This window comes from Papio anubis, chromosome 11 (genome assembly GCF_008728515.1).
Source record: "Papio anubis isolate 15944 chromosome 11, Panubis1.0, whole genome shotgun sequence".
NCBI lineage: Eukaryota > Metazoa > Chordata > Mammalia > Primates > Cercopithecidae > Papio > Papio anubis.
In genome coordinates, this window is record NC_044986.1 from 32,520,027 (window position 1) to 32,543,863 (window position 23,837).

At 54.9% G+C, this 23,837-nt stretch overlaps 1 protein-coding gene across 5 annotated transcripts; it reads left to right on the forward strand.

Annotated features, from left to right (window-relative positions):
* The first annotated feature begins 19 nt into the window (after window positions 1–19).
* On the forward strand, window positions 20–23,807 carry PDZD7 (PDZ domain containing 7). Of its 5 annotated transcripts, none has more exons than XM_003904129.5 (17): window positions 20–116; window positions 805–1,195; window positions 6,792–6,932; window positions 7,267–7,441; window positions 8,507–8,683; window positions 8,947–9,094; window positions 10,233–10,293; window positions 11,689–12,084; window positions 12,611–12,808; window positions 15,236–15,286; window positions 15,879–16,054; window positions 19,553–19,644; window positions 19,795–19,886; window positions 20,049–20,120; window positions 20,963–21,568; window positions 22,465–22,565; window positions 22,964–23,807. In XM_003904129.5, exons 2-17 carry the CDS (start codon window positions 970–972, stop codon window positions 23,210–23,212), a joined length of 2,961 nt encoding a protein of 986 aa, XP_003904178.3. In that variant the 5' UTR covers window positions 20–116; window positions 805–969; the 3' UTR covers window positions 23,213–23,807. The 5 variants fall into 5 exon arrangements, with proteins under 5 accessions (XP_003904178.3, XP_031507988.1, XP_017799728.1 ...); XM_031652128.1 differs by having other exon boundaries at window positions 15,239–15,286; XM_017944239.3 differs by lacking the exon at window positions 20,049–20,120.
* The last annotated feature ends 30 nt before the right edge of the window (window positions 23,808–23,837 follow it).

The following is a 23,837-nucleotide window of genomic DNA, read 5'->3' on the forward strand; positions in this document are numbered from 1 at the left end:
CAGGCCAGCGCAATTCCCGCAGCCTCCGCGGAGCGTGGGTGGGGTTTGCAGACTGCCACAGTAGCTCTCGCGGGAGGGTGGTTTGACAAGGCTGGCGGCGCCACAGCAGCGACCAGGTGAGGGGGACCAGGCACAAAGGGGTGGGGGGCCTGGATGGCCGAGTTGATATTGGGGTGCTTCATTCTGGGTTCCAGAGCTTCTCTGAGGGAATTGGCCTTGGGTTTTGCGCGGGATGTCGTGGGATCCCTCTCCAGCGGATCCTCCCGGCAAGCTTGGGAGAGGTTCGTGCAGACTCTTTAGACCCGGAGCCGCAGCCTGGAGTCCGCGGGTGTCTGGGGGGCTTCCTCGGCCTCAGCTGTCTAAGGTCCTGAAGCCCTGTCCTAGAGGCCCAGCCCGCCCCACGCCGCCCCCACCCTATCCCGGACCACCCCCATACCCGCATATGCAGGAGAGAGGTGATACCATGAGCTGTCTCGACCTCTTTTGTCTCACACCGCTCTAAGCCCCAGCGCCCTTAGTAATCCCAACCCCACTCTCAACCTCTACTGAGGACTGAGGACGGGAGTAGATGACTCAGCCGCCAGCAGCAATGAGGGGTGAAAGGTTCCCACCTGTCTTGTATAAAGTCAGCGAGAGTCCACGATGGTGCCTGGATGGGGCAGTTCTCTGGTCTGGGGTGAGACAGGAGGGGGGCCTAAGGCATGGGAGGGCAGGATGCTTAAACCAGCAGGGAGGGGTGGAAGTTTTGGAGGGCAGCAGGGGAAACATTTACACCCCTCCCTCATCCCTGCTCTCCCTGCCCAGGCCTGGAGCTCACACTGCTGAGAGGCATCACAAGCAAGGGCCTTCACGTTACTGAGACCCCATCCCCGCAGAGAGGCTCATGGAGCTCGAAGCACGCGGGGCTGGCCTCTCCAGAGCTAGCAGATTCCTTCTGGACCTGTAGGGTGCCGCCCTAGCCCAGCCGCCATGGCGCAGGGTTTCGCAGTGGGCTTCGACCCACTGGGCCTAGGAGACCTAAGCTCCGGCTCTCTGAGCTCCCTCTCCTCCCGAGGCCACCTAGGCAGCGACTCAGGCTCCACCGCAACGCGATACCTGCTAAGGAAGCAGCAACGGCTGCTGAACGGGCCCCCCCGCGGAATCCGAGCCTCATCGCCCATGGGACGCGTCATCCTCATCAACTCACCCATCGAAGGTGGGGGTGGGACCCAGCCACCGGCCTGGGTTGGGGAGGGTGGGGGTAGGGGACAGTGGGAACTCAGCAGGAGGAGGCAGAGCCTGTATGAGTGGGGGAATTCAAGAGATTGGAGTCACAGGGAGGTGGCAGGCAGCCTGGGAACCCATACACTCTTCCTCACCTGCTTCTTCTCCAGGCCAATCCTGCAGGGGTCCAGGGTGGTAGAAGGGTCAGAGGAGGGAGAGAAGGCCATGGCAACAGGGAAAGGCATGCGTGTGGTATGCCAGCCCCAGGTGGACAAGGCAGGGGATTGAACTGGCCTCTTTCTCCCATGGGCTCTGCCCTTCTCCAGATCCATTGTGTGTACTTCTGGGGGATGGGGCAGGATAAAGGAGGACATCCTCCATCAACCAGTACATTGTGTGACAAGCTCTGTGCTGGGCTGCGAGGAGTCAGTGCCCAAGTGGGTAGACAGAATTCAGGGCTTCAGTGCTGAAGGAGGGGAATGAAGGCAGCACAGCAAATGTTCAGAAGAGGAGGGTTGAGGGTGGAGAGGGAGCTCCATCAGGGAAGGGGAGACCTAAGCTTATGTAGTTGCTTAATGCCGCTTCATGGAGCACCAATTCTATACCAGCCCTGGGGAGGTGTTACAAGGGACCCAGAGAGAAATCAGGCTCCCTCTTCACCTTCCAGAAAACTACAGTGTAGCAGGACAGAGCAACAAGAACAGCTGGTGGCAGGGGTGAGCTATCACCAACAAAAGCTGGAAATGAAAAGCATGGAGCATGGTGGGTGGGCACTTAGGAGCCACCCTGGCTGCAGTGACAGATGTGAGGCGACTAAGAGCTGGTGAGCAAGACAGGACCTTGAATGCCAGGGGTGGAGCCAGGCCCCCTGAGTGTGGGCTTTCTGTGGGCAGGACCAGATAAATATCTCCAGCTCCTCTCCTCTTTCTTAGCCAGCAGAGCTGCCCTGGCTGGATCCCAGACTAGACTCTTCAGGCCCTGTTCCTCCCGCTCTGACCCAGCGGGGCATCTCTGTTCCCCTCCCTAGGCCACCGAAACAGGGGTGGGCATGTTGCTCAGGGAGCAGGCTTTCCTCCACCAGTGGCTTGGCACGCTCACCACTGTCATACACCAGTCTGTGCCTCACCCTCTGGTGAGCAACACGGCACTGCTGAGGGTCACCGCGGTCATTCTGTTCAGGGAGCAGAAGTCTCCAGGGGAGTTAAGAGACATTGGGGAAAAGGGAAGCAGGCACCACAGCAGTCTTTATTAGTCCCATTCTATGAAAAGAACTATGCTATACTCCCTCCAATACTGTCTCTCTCTCTCTCCCTCTCCCCCCTTCCCTTTGCCCATGTATGATGCAAGGGCTGTTTATACTGTCTTTTTGTTTTTTTGTTTTTTTTAAGAGGGAAAAGGTCTTGCTGTGTCACCCGCCCAAACTGAAGTGCACTGCAGTGGTGTGATCATAGCTCACTGCAGCCTTGAACTTCTGGGCTCAAGTGATCCTCCAGCCTCAGCCTCCTGAGAAGCCAGAACTATAGGCATGCAACACCAAGCCTGGCTAATTTTATTTTATTTTACTTTTTGTAGAGACAGAGTTTCACCATGTTGCCCAGGCTGGTCTTGAACTCCTAGGCTCAAGTGATCTTCTGACCTCAGCCTCCCAAAGTGCTGGGATTATAGGCCTGAGCCACTATGCCGGGCCTATACCATCCCTCTAAAGATCCTCTTCCAGGGTTTCATGATTGCTTTCTCCCTCTGCCTCATGCAAGTGCCACTGTGCAGCCAAGGAAGCAGGATCTCCTAGCAAGTGAGGGACTGGGGAGTTGCTCTGACCACTTGGCTTCTCCTCTGACTGGGCTGGGACCCTCTGAGTTCAGAATTCTCCCCTCTGCCTGAGCGCAGACATCTCCCAAGTCTCCGCAGCCTGGAACCCTGCCCCATATTATTATGTAGATCACTCCCCGGGAGTAAAGTAGCTGATAAGGAATAAACAGTGGGAAGAGGGACATTGCCACCTACATCAGCCCCATGAGACCCCACCAGCTCCTTAAACTCAACTGGTCCCAGAAAAAATGAATTACCTTTAATCCAGGAAAGCATTACCCTTAATGCATTTCTCCTTACTCTCCTAGTTTGTCCATCCATTCATCCATTTACTCTTTCACTTATTCAAAAAAATACTTATCAAATACCAAGTGCTGTCCAACATATTGGAGATATACTACAAGAAAATTACAAAGTCCCCACCATGATTGAGCTTACAGTCCAATCAAAAGAGACAGATAAATAAGACAAATAAGCAAACAATGGCAAAGGATGAGAAGAGTCAGAAGGTGATCATCTGATGATATGATAGAATGGTGCTTCTCAAACCTCAGATGCCTCAGAATTGCCGGGAAGGCTCATTCAGGGATAGATTGCAGGGCTCAGTCCCAGAGCTTCTGGTCCAGTGGGTCTGTGGTAAAGCGAGAGAATTCCTGTTTTTAGCAAGTTGTCAGATGACACTGATGCTGCTGATACAGCACAACGCTTTGAGAAGCCCTACAAGAGGGAATCACTGGGAGGAGGGGTAGGATACTCCAGGAAGCCTTCTCCGAGAAAGTGGTGTCTGACCCAGGAGGGAAATGAGGAAGAGGAGCTGACCTTCTAAAGGCCTGGGCAGGAGCACTGCAGGCAGTGGGGACACTGGAAGGGCTTGACCTCCACGAGGAACAGGAAGATCAGGGTGGCCAGAGCTCAGTGAGGGAGGGAGGGTGGAAGGGAGGGCGGAGGGGTGGGCAGAGGGAAGCCCAGGCAGGGCCTTATAAGGCATGGTGAGGAGACTGGAGTTCTAGAAGCAGGAACAGGTGTTGAAGTTTTTAATCAGTGAAAAGACATGATCTAATGTAAAAGCTGACTCTGGGTACTGTATACAGAATAGCTGAAGGGGGCAAGAGCAGAAGCAAGGATAGTGCCGGGGCTGCAGTGGAGCACCTGGAGGAGAGGCTGGGGCAGTGGAGGTAGAGAAGTTTCCATCCTTGCAGGGCCCAGGCTCCTGGAAAACCTCAGATTTCACATTCCCTGACCCAGGGCCCTAGGGGGGCCCCAGTGAGGCCCTGAGGAGAGAGGGTTGGGAGCAAGGGAGCAAAAGGCTTCTTGGCTAAGGCTGTAAGTGGCCTGAGATCTGTGTAATCTAATCAGCTGGGAAAGCCCTGGCCCCCCACATCTGTCCTGCACCACCCCTCCCACAAGCTGCCCTTGGGGATTTCTTTCCGAGCTGCCCTGGCTGTGCCCTGTAACCTGACTTCTCTTAGATCAAATTGAAGAGTGTGTGTGCGTGTGTGTGTCTGTGTGTGTGTGATTTCTCCCTGTCAAACACCTCTAGAGTAACCCTTACCCACGAAGAAATCTCAGCTTCTCACCTGGGACCCAACTTACCCCTCCAGCCTTCTTGCTTTTCTGTAACTGGAAGGCCTCCTAAGGGCCCACAGCTGAGCATCCCTGGCTCCTTCCCCCTCGTCAGTGCCACTCCCTTTCCCCTTACCCATCAAAATCCCACCCATCAGAGTCCTTACAGAAACCTTACTGCCCCGGGTGCCTTGGCTCATGCCTGTAATCCCAGCACTTTGGGAGGCCGAGGCAGGCAGATCACTTGAGGTTAGGAGTTCAAGACCAGCCTGGCCAACATGGTGAAACCCTGTCTCTACTAAAAATACAAAATTTAGCCCGGCGTAGTGGCACATGCCAGTAATACCAGCTACTGGGGAGGCTGAGGCAGGAGAATCGCTTGAACCCAGGAGGCGGAGGTTGCAGTGAGCCAAGATTGAGCCATTGCACTCCAGCCTGGGAGAAGAAGTGAAACTCCATCTCAAAAAAAAAAAAAAAAAAAAGAAAGAATCCTTACCTGACGGGTTCAGCCTTTAGGAACCCCCTTCCCCCTCTACTTTCCCCAGCGTGATGGAGAGGACCGCCTTGGGCACATACATATTGCAGTGTGGTGTGGCCTGGGGTTTCTTTCCGCATGTAGCCAAGTAGTTCCTAGAACCCTGACTCCTCTTAGAATCACAGAGTCTAAGAGATGGAAGGGCGCTCAGGGATTCCATAACATCCCAGAGATTTGCTGGGTCTCAGCTTGCATGCCTCCAAAGATGGGAAGCTTACTATCTGTCTTAGAAAATCCCTTCCATTTCAAGGCTGGGGCAGTGGCTCACTCCTGTAATCCCAGCACTTTGGGAGGCCAGAGCAGGTGAATCACGAGGTCAGGAGTTTGAGACCAGCCTGGCCAACATGGTGAAACCCCATCTCTACTAAAAATACAAAAATTAGCCGGGCGTGGGTGGCACATGTCTGTAATCTCAGCTACTTGGGAGGCTGAGGCAGGAGAATCACTTAAACCTGGGAGGCCGAGGTTGCAGTGAACTGAAATCGCATCACTGCACTCTAGCCTGGGCGACAGAGCAAGACTTTGTCTCGAAGGAAAAAAGAAAGAAAACCCATTCTATTTCCAATAGCTGAATGTTTTAGAAAGTTTTTCCTGACAAAATCTGCCTCTGTCTAATTCCACTATGTGAGCAAGAGTACTGCAGGCAGGTTCTGTTTACACAGATGAAAACATCTAATGCCTTCCACTGGGTAGCTCTACAAGCATTTGAAGATAGAGCTAATATACTAATTTATGCTGCAAGCTGATGAGGCCAGACACCCTCAACTGTGCCCCATAGAACAGAATCTTGAACATTCTTGTCTGTCCATCAGACTCTCGGAGTAACAGAATTGTTTATTAATTTGGCTTCCCCCAGGCCCATGGGCATGTGAAGCTCAGAAAGCATTGATACACACACACACACACACACACACACACTAGGAAGGAAGGAGAACAGCATCTTTTTCTTTTTCTTTTCTTTCTTTTTTTTTTTTTGAGACAGGGTCTCACTCTGTCACCCAGGCTGGAGTGCAGTGGTGTGAACACAGGTCACAGCAGCCTTGACCTCCTGGGCTCCTGCCTCAGCCTTCCGCGTAGCTGGGACCACAGGCATACATCACTACACTCGGCTAGAGAATAGTGTCTTTAGCATAGAGTCCTGTCCCGCTGATCTCACCTTCTTCTACACCCTCCCGGCCCATGGCCTCAAAATCAGTCAGAGGGGGCAGGACATGTGGCTCACACCTGTAATCTCAGCACTTTGGTAAGCCAAGGTGGGAGAATTGCTTGAGGCCAGGGGTTTGAGGCCAGTCTGGGCAACAAAGTGAGACCCTGCCTCTACAAAAAATTTAAAAATAACCCAGGCACCGTGGTGTGTGCCTGTAGTCCTAGCTACTTGGAAGACTGGGGCAGGAGGATTACTTGAGCCCAGGAGTTTGTGGCTGCAGGGAGCCAATGATCACACCACTGCACTCCAGCCTGGATGACAGAGCAAGACCCTGTTACTTTAAAATAAAATAAAATAAAAATCACCCAGAGGGGCCTTAGAAATGGGCTGACCTGCCCCACTGCATTTAGGCCCCTACATGCCTGTGTGACTGTGCCCAGCAACCCAGCCTTTGCAGGCCCCAAGTTGGGGAACCCAGGGGCCCTCAGTGCCCGCAATGAACATAGGGGCATCCCTAAATCCCTGTCCCCACAGCCAACAGTGATGAAAGTGACATCATCCATTCAGTCCGGGTGGAGAAGAGTCCAGCAGGGAGGCTGGGCTTCAGTGTGCGTGGGGGCTCAGAGCATGGCCTGGGCATCTTCGTCAGCAAAGTGGAGGAAGGCAGCAGTGCAGGTAAGCGGAACCCCCAGGTTGAAGTCCAGGCTTAGGATGTGACTCTAACCTCAGTGAATTGCAGAGGATGCTGCTGTCAGGGACAGAAGGAAGAGTTCCCAACTCTGGAAGGCCTGACTGACGGGGGGAGAGGGCTCACCCTCAGGGCAGAATGGTTTAAGGGACAGATCCCTAGGCACTGGGAACACTCAGCCCCTGCTCTGACAATCCCTACTCTGACTGAGGAGATCAGTTGAACCCGAAGGAGCTCCATTTGATGGGGGAGGCTCAGCCCCCACCCTGGGGACTCTTCTCCCGAGTGCCCCATGCCAGCCACTCCCATCCTGTGGTGCAGAGCGGGCTGGCCTGTGCGTGGGGGACAAGATCACGGAAGTGAACGGGCTAAGCCTGGAAAGCATCACCATGGGTAGCGCTGTGAAGGTGCTGACGGGCAGCAGCCACCTGCACATGATGGTGCGGCGCATGGGCCGCGTGCCAGGCATCAAGTTCTCCAAGGAGAAGACCACGTGGTGAGCAGCAACTCCCTCATCCTAGCCCTGGCCTTGCCCCAGCCCACCCTAGCCCCACCACCATGCAAAACCCACTGAGGGGAGAGGTTTCTGCTCCTCCTGCTCACAGGCTCAGGAAACGCAGGGGATCCAAAGGCCTTACCTCAAAATAAGGAGAGACCACATCTCTCCCTTGCCCTCCTCCAATGGCTCTGCTCTCTCAGATCCCAGTGGTCCTGCTGCCACATTGCTGCTGCTCCTGCTGTGAAACCCGGGGGCAAAACACCACCTCCCTACAGGGGTGCTGTAAGGATTAGAACTGGGATCTAGCCTGGGCAACATAGCAAGACTCCTTCTCTTAAAAAAAAAAAAAAAAAAAGCCAGGTACAGTGGCTCAAGCCTGTAATCCCAGCACTTTGGGAGGCTGAAGCGGGTGGGTCACCTGAGGTTGGGAGTTCAAGACCAGCCTGACCAACATGGAGAAACCCTGTCTCTACCAAAAATAAAAAATTAGCCAGGCATGGTGGAGCATGCCTGTAATCCCAGCTACTCGGGAGGCTGAGGCAGGAGAATCACTTGAACCCAGAGGTGGAGGATGTGGTGAGCCAAGATCACACCATTGCACTCTAGCCTGGGCAACAAGAGTGAAGCTCCGTCTAAAACAAAACAAAACAAAACAAAACAAAACAAAACAAAACAAAAAAACTGGGCATGGTGGGCATGTGCCTGTAATCCCAGCCATTCAAGAGGCTGAGCTGAGGTGGAAGGACTGCTTGAGCCCAGGAGGTTGAGGCTGCAGTGAGCCATGATCACACCATGGTACTCCAGCCTGGGTGGACAGAGCAAGACCCTGTCTCAAAAAAAAAAAAAAAAAGGAATGGTCCTGGCACATTGCAGCTGCTCAATAAAAAGAGGCGATTTAGGCTGCTTTCCCAGCTAATGAACCTATGTCCCACTGCAGGTCTCAGGCCTGGGGAGTCCCCCAAAGGCAACCCCCACTTTCCCTGCAGTTGTCAGAGCTGCTGGGAGGGTGGTGGGTGGCAGCGGATGGAGGACCCCGCCTGAGGGCCCCCTGCTGTTGCCCAGGGTGGATGTGGTGAATCGGCGCCTGGTAGTGGAGAAGTGCGGTTCGACACCGTCTGACACCAGCTCAGAAGATGGTGTCCGGCGCATCGTCCACCTATACACAACCTCTGACGACTTCTGCCTGGGCTTCAACATCCGTGGGGGCAAGGAGTTTGGCTTGGGCATCTACGTGTCCAAGTGAGGGCTGAGGCAGGAAGTGTCTTGGGGTAGAACTGAGAATGGGGCATGGAGTAGGGCCTAGGCTGGGATGTGGGGATGGTCAGCAAGTGAGGCCTGGCCAACCACCTGTCTCAGTGAGGGCCTGGGAGGGGACGGGAGGCCCCAGTAGGAGGGTCAAGGAGCTTGACTGGTACAGTCTTGTGTCCAAGAGAAGGGGGTCTGGAGTGGGGTGAGGGAGGGCAGGCCAGGGGCCTATCAGACTGATGCCTGTCTGGCTTCAGAGTGGACCATGGTGGGCTGGCCGAGGAGAACGGCATCAAGGTGGGGGACAAGGTCCTGGCGGCCAACGGTGTCAGGTTTGACGACATCAGCCACAGCCAGGCCGTGGAGGTGCTGAAGGGCCAAACGCACATCATGCTGACCATCAAGGTGGGCAGAACTGTGGGGGCAGGGAGAAGCGAGGCTAGAGGAGGGGCTTCCCAGGCCACCCTACTTCTTAATTATGCTTGGCAATTTATGACGTTCCCACAGCCACTAGAAGGTAGACAGGCATTGTTCTCATCCCTATTTTGAAGAAGAAGAAACTGAGGTTCAGAGAGGCACAGCAACTCACAAACAGGTCACTTACTCAGCTGGTCAGTGGCTGGGCCTGGTTCCAGTCCTTCTCCCCACAGTGCTAGAGTGGTGCCCCTTTCTTATGAAGGGTGGAGGCCTAGGGTTGAAAGGAACAAATGTCTTGCCCAGAAGGGAGGGGTGGCGGCTGTGGCTTTGGGCAGGACCTGGGTGGTGGGCATCCCCAGGGCATAGAGCAAGGAGGGCTGGGCTGGGGCCAGAGGTTGGATTTCACAGGAGGTGGCTGGATTCATTATTCATGTGGGTCTCACACTTGTCTGAGGATCAGGTCTTCTCATTCCGGCTCCTGGAGGAGATGCCACCTCACTCTCCCCTGGTGTTCAGCCCTGGCCTCTGCTCTACCATTCTGTTTCCCCAAGCTTTCACTTGGAGTGAAACCTTCATTGGGTGCCTCCTCTGCTGCCCTCCCCCACCCATTTCTACCTCTCCCCCATCCAATTTTTCCTTTTCCTTCCTCTCAGATTAGCCCAAACATCTCTCCTCACTCCCACTCTGCCCCTCATTCATTCAACAATATTTTTGGGTACCCGCTATGTGCCGGCGACGGTGCCAGGAACTGGGGCTGCAACAGTGAACAGGACAGATAAGTTCTTTGCTACTGGAGGGAGACAGATCAATAAACTAGATGCTTGCAGATGTTGACAAATGCTCTAAGGAAATTAATAGAGAGATGGAATGGAGTAATTCAGGAAGGCCCCTGTATCTTGGGGTCAGGGTGGCCTCCAGGCAGAGTGAACAGCAGGTGCAAAGGCCCTGAGATACAAAGGAACTTGGCATGTTCAGAAAGAAAGTGACCTGTATGGCCAGAGCATGATGAATTTGGAGGACAGAAATGAAGTTGAACGTTTACTCCCATCATGTCACCCCCGCCCCATTCTCACTCTCCATCCTCACTGCTCCCCCTTCCCTCCTGTGCCCACCATCCCCTCCCCAGGAGACCGGCCGGTACCCTGCCTACAAAGAGATGGTTTCTGAGTACTGCTGGCTGGACCGACGTAAGTGGCTCAGATCTCCAAGGTTGGAGGGAAAGGGTGGAGGCCTGAGGGTGGGACCCGGACCTCTGAAGAAGAAAAGGGCCAGGCTCGGTGGCTCACATCTGTAATCCCAGCACTTTGGGAGGCTGAGGTGGGAGAATCGCTTGAGCACAGGAGTTCAAGACCAGTCTGGGCCATATAGGGAGACCTCGTCTTTACAAATAATAATTTAAGCCGGCCATGGTGGCTCACGCCTGTAATCCCAGCACTTTGGGAGGCTGAGATAGGCAGATCACCTGAGGTGACGAGTTCGAGACCAGCCTGACCAACATGGAGAAACCTCGTCTCTACTAAAAATACAAAATTAGCCGGGCATGGTGGCCCATGCCTGTAATCCCATCTACTCGGTAGGCTGAGGCAGGAGAATTGCTTGAACCCAGGAGGCAGATGTTGCAGTGAGCAGAGATCGTGCCATTGCAGTCTGGCCTGGGCAACAAGAGCAAAACTCCATCTCAAAATAATAATAATAACAATTTTAAAATTAACTGGAGTGGTGGTGAGGGCCTGTGGTCTGTGCTACTTGTGAGGCTGAGGTGGAAAGATTGCCTGAGCCCAGGAGTTTGAGGCTGTGGTAAGCCGAGGAGCTACACTCCAGCCTGGGCAACACAGTGAGAGACTGTCTCAAAAAAAAAAAAAAAAAAAAAGAAGAGAAAAGAAAAAAAGAAAGTCCAGCACGGTGGCTTATGCCTATAATCCCAAAACTTTGGGAGGCTGAGGTGGGTGGATCATCTGAGGTCAGGTGTTCGAGACCAGCCTGGCCAACATGATGAAACCCCATCTCTACTAAAAATACAAAAATTAGCTGGGTGTGGTTGTGCACACCTGTAATACCAGCTCCTTGGGAAGCTGAGGCACAAGAGTCGCTTGAACCCAGGAAGTAGAGGTTGCAGTGAGCCAAGATCATGCCACTGCACTCCAGTCAGGGCCATAGAATGAGACTCCGTCTCAAAAACAACAAAAGAAGGAAGAAGGAAGGAGGAGGAAGGAGGAGGGAGGAGGGACGGGAAGGGAGAAGGGAGAAGGGAGAAGAAAGAAGAAAGAAGAAGAAAGAAAGAAGAAGAAAGAAGAAGACCAAAACCCTCCACACAGTCTAGAGCTATTTCTGGGCTCCCCTCTGAGAATCTGCGGATAAAATGCAGGCTCTCCTAGGGTCTGGAGTCCCAGTAGGTGATTCGAGAAGTGACATGCCTTAGGTCAGTGGCAGCATTTCGGAGCAGCGGGTTCCACACCACTGCGGTTCTAACCCAGGCTGCTGCCTGACCTTGCCTCCTCCACCCCTAAGCCCAAGAGTGGTATGCAAGTCCGGTAGGGCCCTGAAGCAAGCCCGCTGACCCCTGGCTTCCCTACTCCCTGCAGTGAGCAACGGGGTGCTGCAGCAGCTGTCCCCGGCCTCTGAGAGCAGCTCCAGCGTCTCTTCGTGCGCCTCCAGCGCCCCCTACAGCTCAGGCTCCCTGCCCTCGGACCGCCTGGACGTCTCCCTGGGGCCGGAGGAGCCAGGCGGCCGCGGCCCAGGCTGGGGGCGGGCCGACACAGCCATGCAGACGGAGCCTGATGCCGGGGGCCGGGTGGAGACCTGGTGCAGCGTGCGGCCCACAGTCATCCTCAGGGACACCGCCATCCGCTCGGACGGCCCCCACCACGGCCGCCGCCTTGACTCTGCCCTCTCTGAGTCCCCCAAGACGGCCTTGCTACTGGCCCTCAGCCGACCCCGGCCCCCTATTACGCGCTCCCAGAGCCACCTGACCTTGTGGGGTACGTGGGGGATGGGTGGCTGCTGCTCCCTCCACAGCCTCTGGTCCAAAACCTGCCTCACACCCTGTCCTGGGCTCAACCCTCCCTTTGCCCCAGGCCTTGACGCAGCCCCTGCCCAACCCAAGCTCCATGCTGCTCAGACCCTGCTGTGGGCTCCACTTTAAATTAGTCCTGGACCCCATACTCACCCTTAGTCTCTGCGCCTGTTCCCCGAACCAGCCCTTACCCCAGCCCCTGGATCCTGGAGTTCCCAGGCCTGTTTACACACACAGTCGCTCACACTCACATGCACGCATGTGTGCCCTTCTCCAACTGGGCCTCAATGGAGATTCCTTACATAGCCACAGCTGTGCGGTGGGGGAAAGGGTCAGAAAGTCGGAAGAGGAACCGCACTCCCATCCCCGCACAGCTGCAGATCCTGTCTGCCCTCTCCTCTCCCTTCTCTCTGCCCCCTCCACACCCCTGCCCCTCGTCCTTCCCTTCTGCCCATCCCTCCAGCACCCCGGTTGCTCCCTCCTGTCTGCAGAGGAGAAGAAGCAGCGGAAGAAGGAGAAGTCGGGGTCCCCTGGGGAGAAGGGTGCCCTGCAGCGCTCCAAGACGCTGATGAACCTCTTCTTCAAGGGAGGAGGTCAGGGGAGGCTAGCAGGGGATGGGCGCAGAGAGGCCTGGACACTGGACAGCGGGATCCCGGCCAAAGCTTGCCCTCACCTGGACATAGAGAAAGGTAAGTAGTGGGTTGATCAAACAGGAAGACAAGGTCAAGTCCACTAGCTTCGGCATCCAGCAGTTCTGAGTTGAGATCCCACACCGCCTTTTACCAGCTGAGTCCCCACTCAGCTCCTGAGAGCCTGAGTTTTCTCTTGAGTAAAATGGGGGTAATAATACTTACTTATTTTTCTTTCTTTCTTTCTTTATTATTATTATTACCTTTTGAAATGGAGTTTTGCTCTTGTTGCCCAGGCTGGAGTGTAATGGCACAATCTCAGCTCACTGCAACCTCCCCCTCCCAGGTTCAAGTGATTCTCCTGCCTCAGCCTCCCAAGTAGCTGGGATTACAGGCATGTGCCACCATGCCCGGCTAATTTTGCATTTTTAGTAGAGAGGGCGTTTCACCATGTTGGTCAGGCTGGCTGGTCTCAAACTCCAGACCTCGTGTGATCCACCTGCCTCAGCCTCCCAAAGTGCTGGGATTATAGGCATGAGCCACCACACCCAGCCAGTAATACCTATTTCTTTAAGAGTAGTGGGGAGCAAGTGAATTAGTATATGTGAATCATTTAGTACGTTGTCTGGCATACAGAAGGTGCTCAGAAAATGTAGTGGTCATTGTTATACTGCCTCATCTCCCCATTTTATAGAAAGGAAAACTGATGAATCATAGCACAGCAAGGACGTGGGAGAGCTCTGATCAGATCCCTGTGCTCTTGGTGGTGGCAGCGGTAGAGCACACTTTTCCTAGGGCATTTGGCTTCACCTCCCCTGGTCAGAGTTCTGTTTGCTCAATTCAGTTCTAGAAGCATCCTTGAGCAAAGCCATTTCTAGATCAGAGCCGAGGTAGAAGGGCCTAGCCCAGGCTGTACCCATGTCAGGGTCTGCCAAAGGATACTCACAAGAGGCCCTCTCATCCCTCTGGTGAGTTTCAGAGACTAGACCAAGGGTGGATGAGTTAAGACTCTTGGAGTTGCACGTGACAGAAACTCAACTCACACTAGCTTTAGAAAGCATTTCTTCTAGGCTTAGTGGCACACGCCTGTAATCCCAACTATTTTGTTTTGTTTTTTTGAGGCAGGGTCTTGCTCTGTCTCCCAGGCTGGAGTGCAGTGGCGTGATCTCGGCTCACTGCAACCTCCACCTCCCGCACTCAAGCGATCCTTCCACCTCAGCCTCCCAAAGTGCTGGTATGACAGGTGTGCATCACCATGCCCAGCTAATTTTTTTTTTGTGTATTTTTTTGCAGAGATGGGGGTTTCACCATGTTGCCCAGGCTAGTCTCAAACTCCTGGACTCAAGCTATCTACCCGCCTCAGCCTCCCAAAGTGCTAGGACTACAGGCATGAGCTAACGCACCTGGCCAATCCCAACTACTCTGGAAGCTGAAGCAGCAAGATCACTTGAGCCCAGGAGTTTAAGACGAGCCTGGGCAACATAGCAAGACCCCCATCTCTAAAGAAAAAAAAAAAGTAAAAGAAAAAGAAAGCACATCTTGGCTCAGCTACTGATTTAAGCTGGGTCTAAACATCTGAGCAACATCATCAGACATCTGTCCCCCTCCATCTCCCCGCTCCAGCTCTCCCGTGAGTTGGTTTCACTGTTGTGGGCTTTGCCGACTTGGGGGTAAGATAGCCTCTATTGCATAGCAACCCCAGGAGAAAGTGCTTCTCCTTAAATAGTTGCAGCTGAAGTCCCAGGGTAGGCTGTCCCTGGCCCAGCTGAGATCCTGTGCCATGCAGAATAAATCGCTATGATGTGGGAGAGAAAGTGCTTTTGTTAGCCAGCCTGGATCACATACCCACCCTGGAGTACATGGGCTAAGAACAGAGCGGGGTGGGTCCCCAGGAGAAAATCAGGGTGCTGTTTTCAGAAGAGGGGGGTGGATGTCGGATCAACAAAACAACCAGAGGATGAGGAGCTGGACCCTGCTTCGCCCTGGGGTGGGAAGTTCTGGGGTCTCAAGGTGATTGTACCATGGGAGAGATAATCCCTTCCAGTTAGGGCTGCCTGGCCCCTCTCCATCTCTCTTCCCACAGCTCCCAAGGCCCTGCCCTCTGCTGGTTCTCCTCCCACCTCTCTGGCTACTCCTCTATCTCCTTCCAAGGCTCCTCTTTTTCCCTCCATCCCCTGAAGGTGGGTACTTCTCCGAGCTCTGTCCCTGAGGTTCTTCCCTTCATACATTTGCTTCCAAGTGAATTTGCATAAGCAGAGCTCAGACTGCACCCTCTCTTGATCCAAAACCGTCCTGACTCCCCATTGCCTATGAAGGAAATCCATAGCCTGAGCATTGCCTTCAAGTCCCTCAGGGCCGAGCCTCTTGCCTCCCCATTACACCTACTTCCAGTCTGAATTTTCCATTCCAGCTTGTCCTGAGCCCTCCTGACCCCCATTTTCAGACTGGGGGCCAAGACCTGCAGCTGAGCCTCTTTCTTCTTCATAGCAGGGGGCGTGGGCCCGGTGCAGAAGTTTGTCACCTGGAGACTGAGACGCGGTAATTCATGCATCCCTTTACCAAGGCCTGGTTTACAGTAGAGTGGCAGATGAGGGTGCATGCTGGGGGCCAGCTAAGTGGCTTTGGACTAAACTGAGTCAGGGTCAAGCATGGGGGATCAGGCAACTAGACTAGTACGTATTGGGGGCAGCTAAAAGAATTGGACTAAGCTTACTAGGAAAGATAGGGTGGCAGACAGATATTGGTGTGCATTTTAGGAGCTTGTGTTGGGACTCCCAAAGATATATTTGGGGGTGATGAGGGAGCCTGTGCTGGGGCTCCAGTGGGGAACAGACTACTATGATGGTGCATGTTCAGGGGGCCCTGGGGGCACTGGGCTAAGACCCCATTAAGAAACAGACTGGTATAGGGGTCCATGTTGGGGCTGAGGGGCTGGGGTTTGTGCTGCATTGGTGGGCAGGTTGCTGTGGGCAACCACAGTGGGAGCATATAGGCTAGGCTAGGATTCTGCCCCAGGCACCTGGGCTCTCAGCTGGCCAGTTACGGGGCCCAACCCTGCTGAGGGAAGCCCCTCTCCCCTCCCCTGATGACTCCTGGCTCCTTATCACGCCCTTTGGCTCCTGCCCTGCAGACCGGGAGAGGGGCCGGGCCCTGCTGTCTGCCAGGTCCAGGAGTCCCTGCAGCCAGCTGCCCAATGTGGATGAGCAGGTTCAGGCCTGGGAGAGCCGGCGGCCCCTCATTCAGGACCTGGCCCAAAGGCTGCTGACTGATGATGAGGTGCTGGCTGTCACCCGCCACTGCTCCCGGGTAAGCCTCCATCCTGCCTGCAGCCTTGGCACGCGGTCCTTCGGTCACCCAGCCTATCATTCACTCAGGCCACTGTCCACTGACCAGTGTCTGGGCTTGATGCCAGGAGGCTAGTGGTCAGTAAAATCAGAAGTCACCCCTGTCTCACACACACACACACACATCTGCCAGCTCACAGGAAGAAGAGCTAGACAATCACTAGAACCAAAACACCCATGGTGATGAGTCACACAAAGAGCTGTGAAGAAAAAGAACATGAGAGGGTAAACCAGGAGACACATATTAGATGGTGTGGGCTGGGAGGCGCTCCCAGAGGAGGTGGTATTTAAGCTGAGAAGAGAAGGAGAGGACACTTTTCCCGAGTGGGGAAAGTGAGTCCCTGCAGTCACCTGCCTCTGCCCTCTCTGAGCCTCCATCCTTCCCTGCATGCCACCCTCTGCTCCTGGGTCACCCAGCACGCCTGGCCTCATGCCAGGTCCTTTCCCCTGTTGCCCAAGTAAGTAATCCTTTGCCTCCCCTACACACCACACCTCAACCCCTGCCCCCCAACACCTAAACCGTTGTTCTCTGTTCCCTTCCACTTCAAAAAGAGCCAGAGGGCCCCAGGGTGAGGAGAGAGTCAGATTTGAAGGAGTCTCTGGGGCCCACCTGCTGGGGAGGCTGTGGGGCACAGCTCACTCCCTCCAGGACTGGCAGGTCCTTTTCTGTCCCTGTCTCAGGAAGACCTGGGTGTGTACGCTGGGCAACTTGTGAGGAGTCTGCACACTGTGTGTGAGGGCGAGCTGGGAGGTCTTGGAAAATTGTTTGTGGATTCCCTCACCCTTCACCTCGCTCAGAGTGGGGCTGTGTTGTATGTCTGTGTGGTGTGTGCACTGCCGTGTCTGTGGGGTACCTGGTTTGTGTTGATATGACTGCACAATTTGTGTGTGTGTGTGCATGTGAGCAAGCAGGTGTCTGGCTAGCGTGTGTGTGTGTGTGTGTGTGTCCATGCATTGTCACCTGGAGACTGAGACATGGTCATTTATGCATCCTGTTACCAAGGCCCGGTTTGCAGCAGAGCTGCAGATAGGGGTGTGTGCTGGGGGGAAGCTAAAGGGCTTTGGGCTAAACTCAGAAAGTGTCACCCTCAGCTCCCAGCGCTAAGTAGGGCAATGCAGGCTCTGTCCATGAGGTGGGACTCTGGGTCTGTCTCTTTGGCGGCTCCTTTTCCCTCATCCCTCCCTTCTTTGCCCAAACCTCCTACTGTGCTCCCATACCACCTGCCGAGCTCAACCACCACCCAAACCTGACCCAAGCCCCCCACACCAAGAGATCAGACCCTCAGCAATGAAGCCCTGGCTGGAGTGATGAGCAAAGTTCTCCTGGTGACTGGGGCATGTAGCCCTGAACCCCAGGATTCCCCTCTCTCCCCATGTGAGCCATCTCTCTACAGCTGCCAGACCAAGAATCAGAAACCCGTCTCTGATTGGCTAGGAGCTGTGGCTCATGCCTATAATCCCAGCAATTTGGGAGGCCAAGGCGAGCGGATCACCTGAGGTCAGGAGTTCGAGACCAGTCTGTCCAACATGGTGAAACCCCATCTCTACTAAAAATACACAAAAAAAAAAAAAAAAAAGCTGGGCATGGTGGCAGGTGCCTGTAATCTCAGCTACTCAGGAGGCTGAAGCAGCAGAATTGCTTGAACCTGGGAGATGGAGGTTGCAGTGAGCCAAGATCGCGCCATTGCATTCCAACCTGGGAATAAGAGCGAAAATCTGTCTCTAAAGAAGGAGAAAAAGAGAGAAAGAAAGAGAGAGATAGAGGGAGGGAGGGAGGGAAGGAAAGGAAACCCTCCTCTGATCGCTGTACACTCCCCAAGTCACCTGGTGACCCATTGTCTTTGGCAGAATAAGTACAAGTTTCCTGCTCTCACATTCGAGGTCCTCCCCGATTCGACTCCCTAACCCACCAACCTCCACTTTCCCATGGCTGCCGCATAGGTTTATACAGGTTACAACCTGCACAACCTCAGGGACGCTACTTACATAGTCACAACCTGTGCAGCAGCCCTGCAGGGAGGCTCTTCATGGACCCCATGGCCACGTTTAAACCACTATCTACTCATTTTTCCACACCACCTTTGCAACACTTTCTTCCCAACTTTTGTGCTGTTCCCTACATCTATCTTCTAAGAGTCAGTCAAAATACCACCACCTCCATGAAGCCCACAGGGATCCTCCCACCTTCCTCTGAGACTCCCTGTGCTCCATTGCCCCTGGCTTGTAGTTCACTGGGGTATGTGACTCATCTGCCCCTCGCTCCCACTAGACCCAGTTTCTGAAGATCTGAGACAGGATCATTGTGCCCCTGCTGCCCAGTACAGGGTCTGGTACTTAGTGGGTAACGAATCCAAGTCCATAGACTTAAAGCGTGTGCACATGTGGGGCTGGTTCTGCACCATATGTGTCTCTCCAGACAAAAGGGAATGTATTGTTGATATGTGTGAGTCGCTGTAACTGTGTGTGGTTTGGGGCCACACACATCGTTTGTATTGTATTTATTTCTAGATATTTATGAATGACTCACTCTGACCACCAGGGCATGCTCTGTCTCTGTGCCTGTGCCCATAGAAAGTGTTCTATGCATGCGTGTCACTGACTCAGTCTCCCTCTCGCCACAAGGGGTCGGTGTGCTGTCCAAGTGGGATGGCTCCCAGTGTTCAGGTCTTCAGAGTCAGTGGGGTGTGGCATCCGGGCAGTGCCAGGCAGAAGGGGTTCCACCCCGCCCCCCATCCCGCCCCAGGAACTGACCGGAGAGGCTTTCTGCAGAGCCGCCCCTTCCCCAAGGCTCCCATTCCAGCCCCAAACAAAGCCTAATTTGTAGGTCTGTGTGCAGACACATGCTGGGACAGCCAGGCACACAGCCTAGAGTTTGGCTCGAATTCCTTCCTTCTGCCTGGGATGTGGGGGTGGGGAGGAGAGTCCACTCCCTGCACATCCTTTTCCCACACCAGAGCAAGCAAGAGTTAGACTTCCCGGGTTCCAGTCCCTCTTCCCATTTCCTTGACTCCCTGCACATCCTTTTCCCACACCAGAGCAAGCAAGAGTTAGACTTCCCGGGTTCCAGTTCCTCTTCCCATTTCCTTATGTGTATGGCTTTGAGTGAAGGCCTTCTCTCTGAGCCTCAGTTTCAGCATCTGTAAAACAGGAATAATGAATGCCATTTCTCAGGGTGGTTGCTGAGAGATGGTATGTAAAAGGCTTAGAAAAGTGTCTGTCCCAAAGCTGTTATCAATGCTGTTGCTATTTATTGCAGGTCTGTTATTACTGCAGGCTTCCACCCTATCACCAAGATCAGACCACCCTGCAGCAGCTGGGGGTGGAGTAAACCTTTCCCAAGGCATGCAGGGCTGGATAGGTCCCTACATGCGTAGAAGAAACACCTGCATGCCCTGGTGTCCCCCTCACCCAGCTCTGGAAGTCCCCACTGCTGTCTGACCTGTGGTGCCTCTATCTGCAGTATGTGCATGAGGGAGGTGTGGAGGACCTGGTGAGGCCCCTGCTGGCCATCCTGGACAGGCCTGAGAAGCTGCTGCTGCTGCGGGACATCAGGTGGGAGGAGGTTGCAGAGAGGGCTTGGGGGCAGAAAGGGGATCCCTGGTACCACCCCCAACCTCCCAAGGGCTGAAGGGCATCCTGGCACCTCTAGAACTGACACCCTGCCTGCCCCTCCCACCCCTGCTGTCTCTCACCCTCTCCCAGGAGTGTGGTGGCCCCCACAGACCTGGGACGCTTTGACAGCATGGTGATGCCTGTGGAGCTGGAGGCTTTTGAGGCCCTCAAGAGCAGAGCAGGTCAGCAGTGGGAGGCGGGACTTCTGGGTCCCAGCCCTGCTGGGGATGGGGATGGGACCCCGTGGTGGAGAGGGCTGCAGAGATTGCCGAGCCCCTTGAGCTGTTTCCCTCTGGGAGCCTGGCGGGGTGCCTTGCCTCTGACCTGTTCATCTTTCCAACCAGTCCGGCCTCCTGCTTTGAGACCAGCCCGGCAGGACACACCACCCAAGCGTCACCTTATCACCCCCGTGCCTGGTCAGTCAGATCCCAGAGCCCAGGGAGGGGCACAACCCTGGGGAGATTAGGGAAAGGAGGATGGGCCTTCTACTTCTTTCCCCACGGGGAGGCAGTTGTGGCTTCCAGGCACATTTCGGTCCCCTGAAGGAAAGCTCTTGTCCACCAGAGCCATTTTATCACATCCGCTGGTCACCACCTGTACTATTATTTACTTAATAGTTGGTTTGAAACCTGCTCACTTTTAAAATCTAGTCTCATTCTATGCAGTAATCTCTGAGAAATTACGTTTGATGTGCTAGTCGTCTTTTTTCTTAGATACATTAAAATAGAATTGTAACGATTCCAACAGGAAGTATTAAAATGCAATTCTAGGCTGGAAGCGGTGGCTCATGCCTGTAATCCCAGCACTTTGGGAGGCTGAGGCGGGTGGATCGCTTGAGGTCAGGGGTAGAGACCAACCTGGCCAACATGGCGAAACCCCATCTCTACTAAAAATACAAAAATGAGCTGGGCTTGATGGCGCACGCCTGTAATCCCAGCTACTCGGGGAGACTGAGGCAGGAGAATCACTTGAACCTGGGAGGTGGAGGTTGCAGTGAGCCAAAATTGCGCCACCGCACTCCAGCCTGGGCGACAGAGTGCGATTCCATCTCAAAAAAAAAAAAAAAAAAAAAAAGCGAGTCTAATAGAACATGTTTGTCCGCCTACCCCATGGGTGGGCCGCACTGCACTGGTTCCTGAACAAACTCGGGCCTGGTTCTCATGGGCCCCACACAAACCAAAGCAAGGCCTGGGTCCTGGAGAGGTGGTCCAAGCTGGGAGGGGACGAGTGGGCAACTGACCTTGGCGCTCTTCCCCAGACAGCCGCGGAGGCTTCTACCTGCTGCCGGTGAACGGCTTCCTGGAAGAGGAAGATGATGGGGAGCTGAGGGAGCGGCTGGGGGGCCTCAAGGTCTCCCCGAGTGCCTCTGCCCCTCGCCACCCTCATAAAGGGATCCCCCCTCTCCAAGACGTGCCAGTAGATGCCTTCACCCCCCGCCGAAGTGCTTGCACACCCCCTCCCCAGCCACCCCCTGTGGCTCCCCGGCCCCTGCGGCCTAACTGGCTGCTGACAGAACCCCTGAGCAGAGAGCACCCTCCACATGGCCAGGTCCGGGGCCAGGCTCAGAGCCGCAGCCGCAGCCGCAGCCGCAGCCGCAGTAGCTGGGGTCAAGGCAAGTCTCCGGGTAGACGCTCCCCGTCCCCTGCGCCTACCCCTGCCCCCAGCATGGCCAATGGGCGCTACCACAAGCCTCGGAAGGCCAGGCCCCCTCTACCACGATCTCTGGATGGGGAGGCAGCCAAGGTGGAGGCCAAGCAAGGGCCCTCGGAGAATGGAACTGAGGGGACGGCCGAGGAGGCAGCCATGAAGACCCCCAGTGGCGAGCTGAAGACAGTGACACTGTCCAAGATGAAGCAGTCCTTAGGTGAGTCCAGGTGGGACTGGGCCTGGCAGGGGACACTAGGAAGCCTGGGCCCAGGAAAAGAATCTGGGGTATTGAGCCAGGCGCGGTGGCTCACGCCTGTAATCCCAGCACTTTGGGAGTCCGAGGCTGGTGGATCACTTGAGGTCAGGAGTTCAAGACTAGCCTGGGCTACATGGTGAAACCCCGTTTCCACTAAAAATACAAAAGAATTAGCTGGGCGTGGTGGTGGGCGCCTGTAATCCCAGCTACTCAGAAGGCTGAGCAGGAGAATCACTTGAACCCAGGAGGCAGAGGTTGCCGTGAACCCAACTGAGATTGTGCCTCTGCACTCCAGCCTAGGCGACAGAGTAAGACTCTGTCTCGGCCAGGCGCGGTGGCTTACACCTGTAATCCCAGCACTTCGGGAGGTCAAGGAGGGCGGATCACCTGAGGTCAGGAGTTCCAGACCAGCCTGACCAACATGGAGAAACCTCGTCTCTACTAAAACTACAAAATTAGCCGGGCATGGTGGCACATGCCTGTAATCCCAGCTACTCGGGAGGCTGAGGCAGGATAATCGCTTGAACCTGGGAGGCGGAGGTTGCGGTGAGCCGAGACTGTGCCATTGCACTCCAGCCTGGGCAACAAGAGCGAAACTCCGTCTCAAAAAAAAAAAGGCTGTCTCAAAAAATAAATAAAAGGGAATCTGGGGTATTGGGGTGTATCTGGGTGGGGTCTAGATTTGAGGGGCTAGGCTCTGGAGGATTTTAGAATGAATTGAGATTTGAGTAGTAACAGAAGGTAGGGATGTGGGAGAAGTTGGGGCCTTGGGTTTGGGGATGGAATTCTAGGTTTCTCCAGGGAGCTTGCATTTTGGGGTCCAGCTGCACTCTCACAGTGTTTCTCCCCATCACTAGGCATCAGCATTTCTGGGGGCATTGAGTCCAAGGTGCAGCCCATGGTGAAGATAGAGAAGATCTTCCCTGGGGGGGCCGCCTTCCTCAGTGGGGCCCTGCAGGTGGGTGAAGCATGCCCAGGCCCACCCTAACAGCCCACAGCTGAAACCAGGCAGGAGATGGGCTGGCCATGCTCAGCTTCCAGCCAGACATGTTTAGCCCAGGTTGTGGGAGGAGGCTTGGGGTGAGGGGGTTCAGATGAGCAGGATGAGCAGGCCCAGGGAAAACTCTGTCCCCTCATGCTAGCCTGAGCCTGAGCCCCAAGGGACAAAGAGCCCTTGTCTGTGCCCCACCCTGCCCCCAACGACTCCAGGCACAAAAGTCTCATTGTCCATCCCCTCCACCCAGATGGGGGAGGAGTGTCCTCGTGGGTGGAGGTGAGAAGATGCTGCCTTCAGGTTGGGGGCTGGTGCAGGGTGACATGGGGAGGGAGGGATGTGACTCTCTCATTCCATCCTAGGCTGGTTTCGAGCTTGTGGCAGTGGACGGAGAGAGTCTGGAGCAGGTGACCCACCAGCGTGCAGTAGACACTATCCGTCGGGCTTATCGAAACAAGGCCCGGGAGCCCATGGAGCTTGTGGTCAGGGTCCCCAGGCCCAGCCCACGGCCCTCACTCTCCGACTCATCAGCCCTTACTGATGAGGGCCTTCCTGCTGACCACTCGCCTGCCCACCAACCCCTTGATGCTGCTCCAGTTCCTGCCCACTAGCTCCTAGAACCTCCCACCAATCCCCAGACTCCTCCCACCGATGCCAGGCTCCTCCAGCCAACTCCCAGCCCAGCCCCCTCCCCAGCCCTCCAGACTCCTGATTCTAAGCCTACACCCTCCCCACACATCCCATGACCCTTCCCCTAACCTCAGATTCCCCCACTGACTCCAACATCCCATTATCCCCAGGATCTCTCCTACCAACTTCCTCAGGACTCTCCGGCTCCTGCCTGCCCACCCTTCCTCCTCCCAGTGCCACACTGGTGGCTCACATCTTTCCACTTTCTTCCTTCCTCAGCTGTCACTAAGGCTCTGCCTTAGTGTCCAAGGACAAGGTGCTAGTGGGCAGCCTGTGTCACCCACACTCACGACTCCCCTATCTCCCAAGCCAGGAAAGGGGGTAAGAAACCCAAGGTCTGGACCTTGGGATTGGTGGGCACTTTCTCACACGCCGCCTCTTACTTTGTAAGTCATCCAAGCCTCCAGGGACACAGGCTGTCAGACAGGGCTCTCAAGGGGTCAATGTATCCATTCCTTAGCCCCAAGCAGCATTCTGTGCAAGGAAAAGGATTAAAGGCTTTTCTAGTCCCTGAAATCCTGAGAGATCATTTCATGTTGGGGTCCA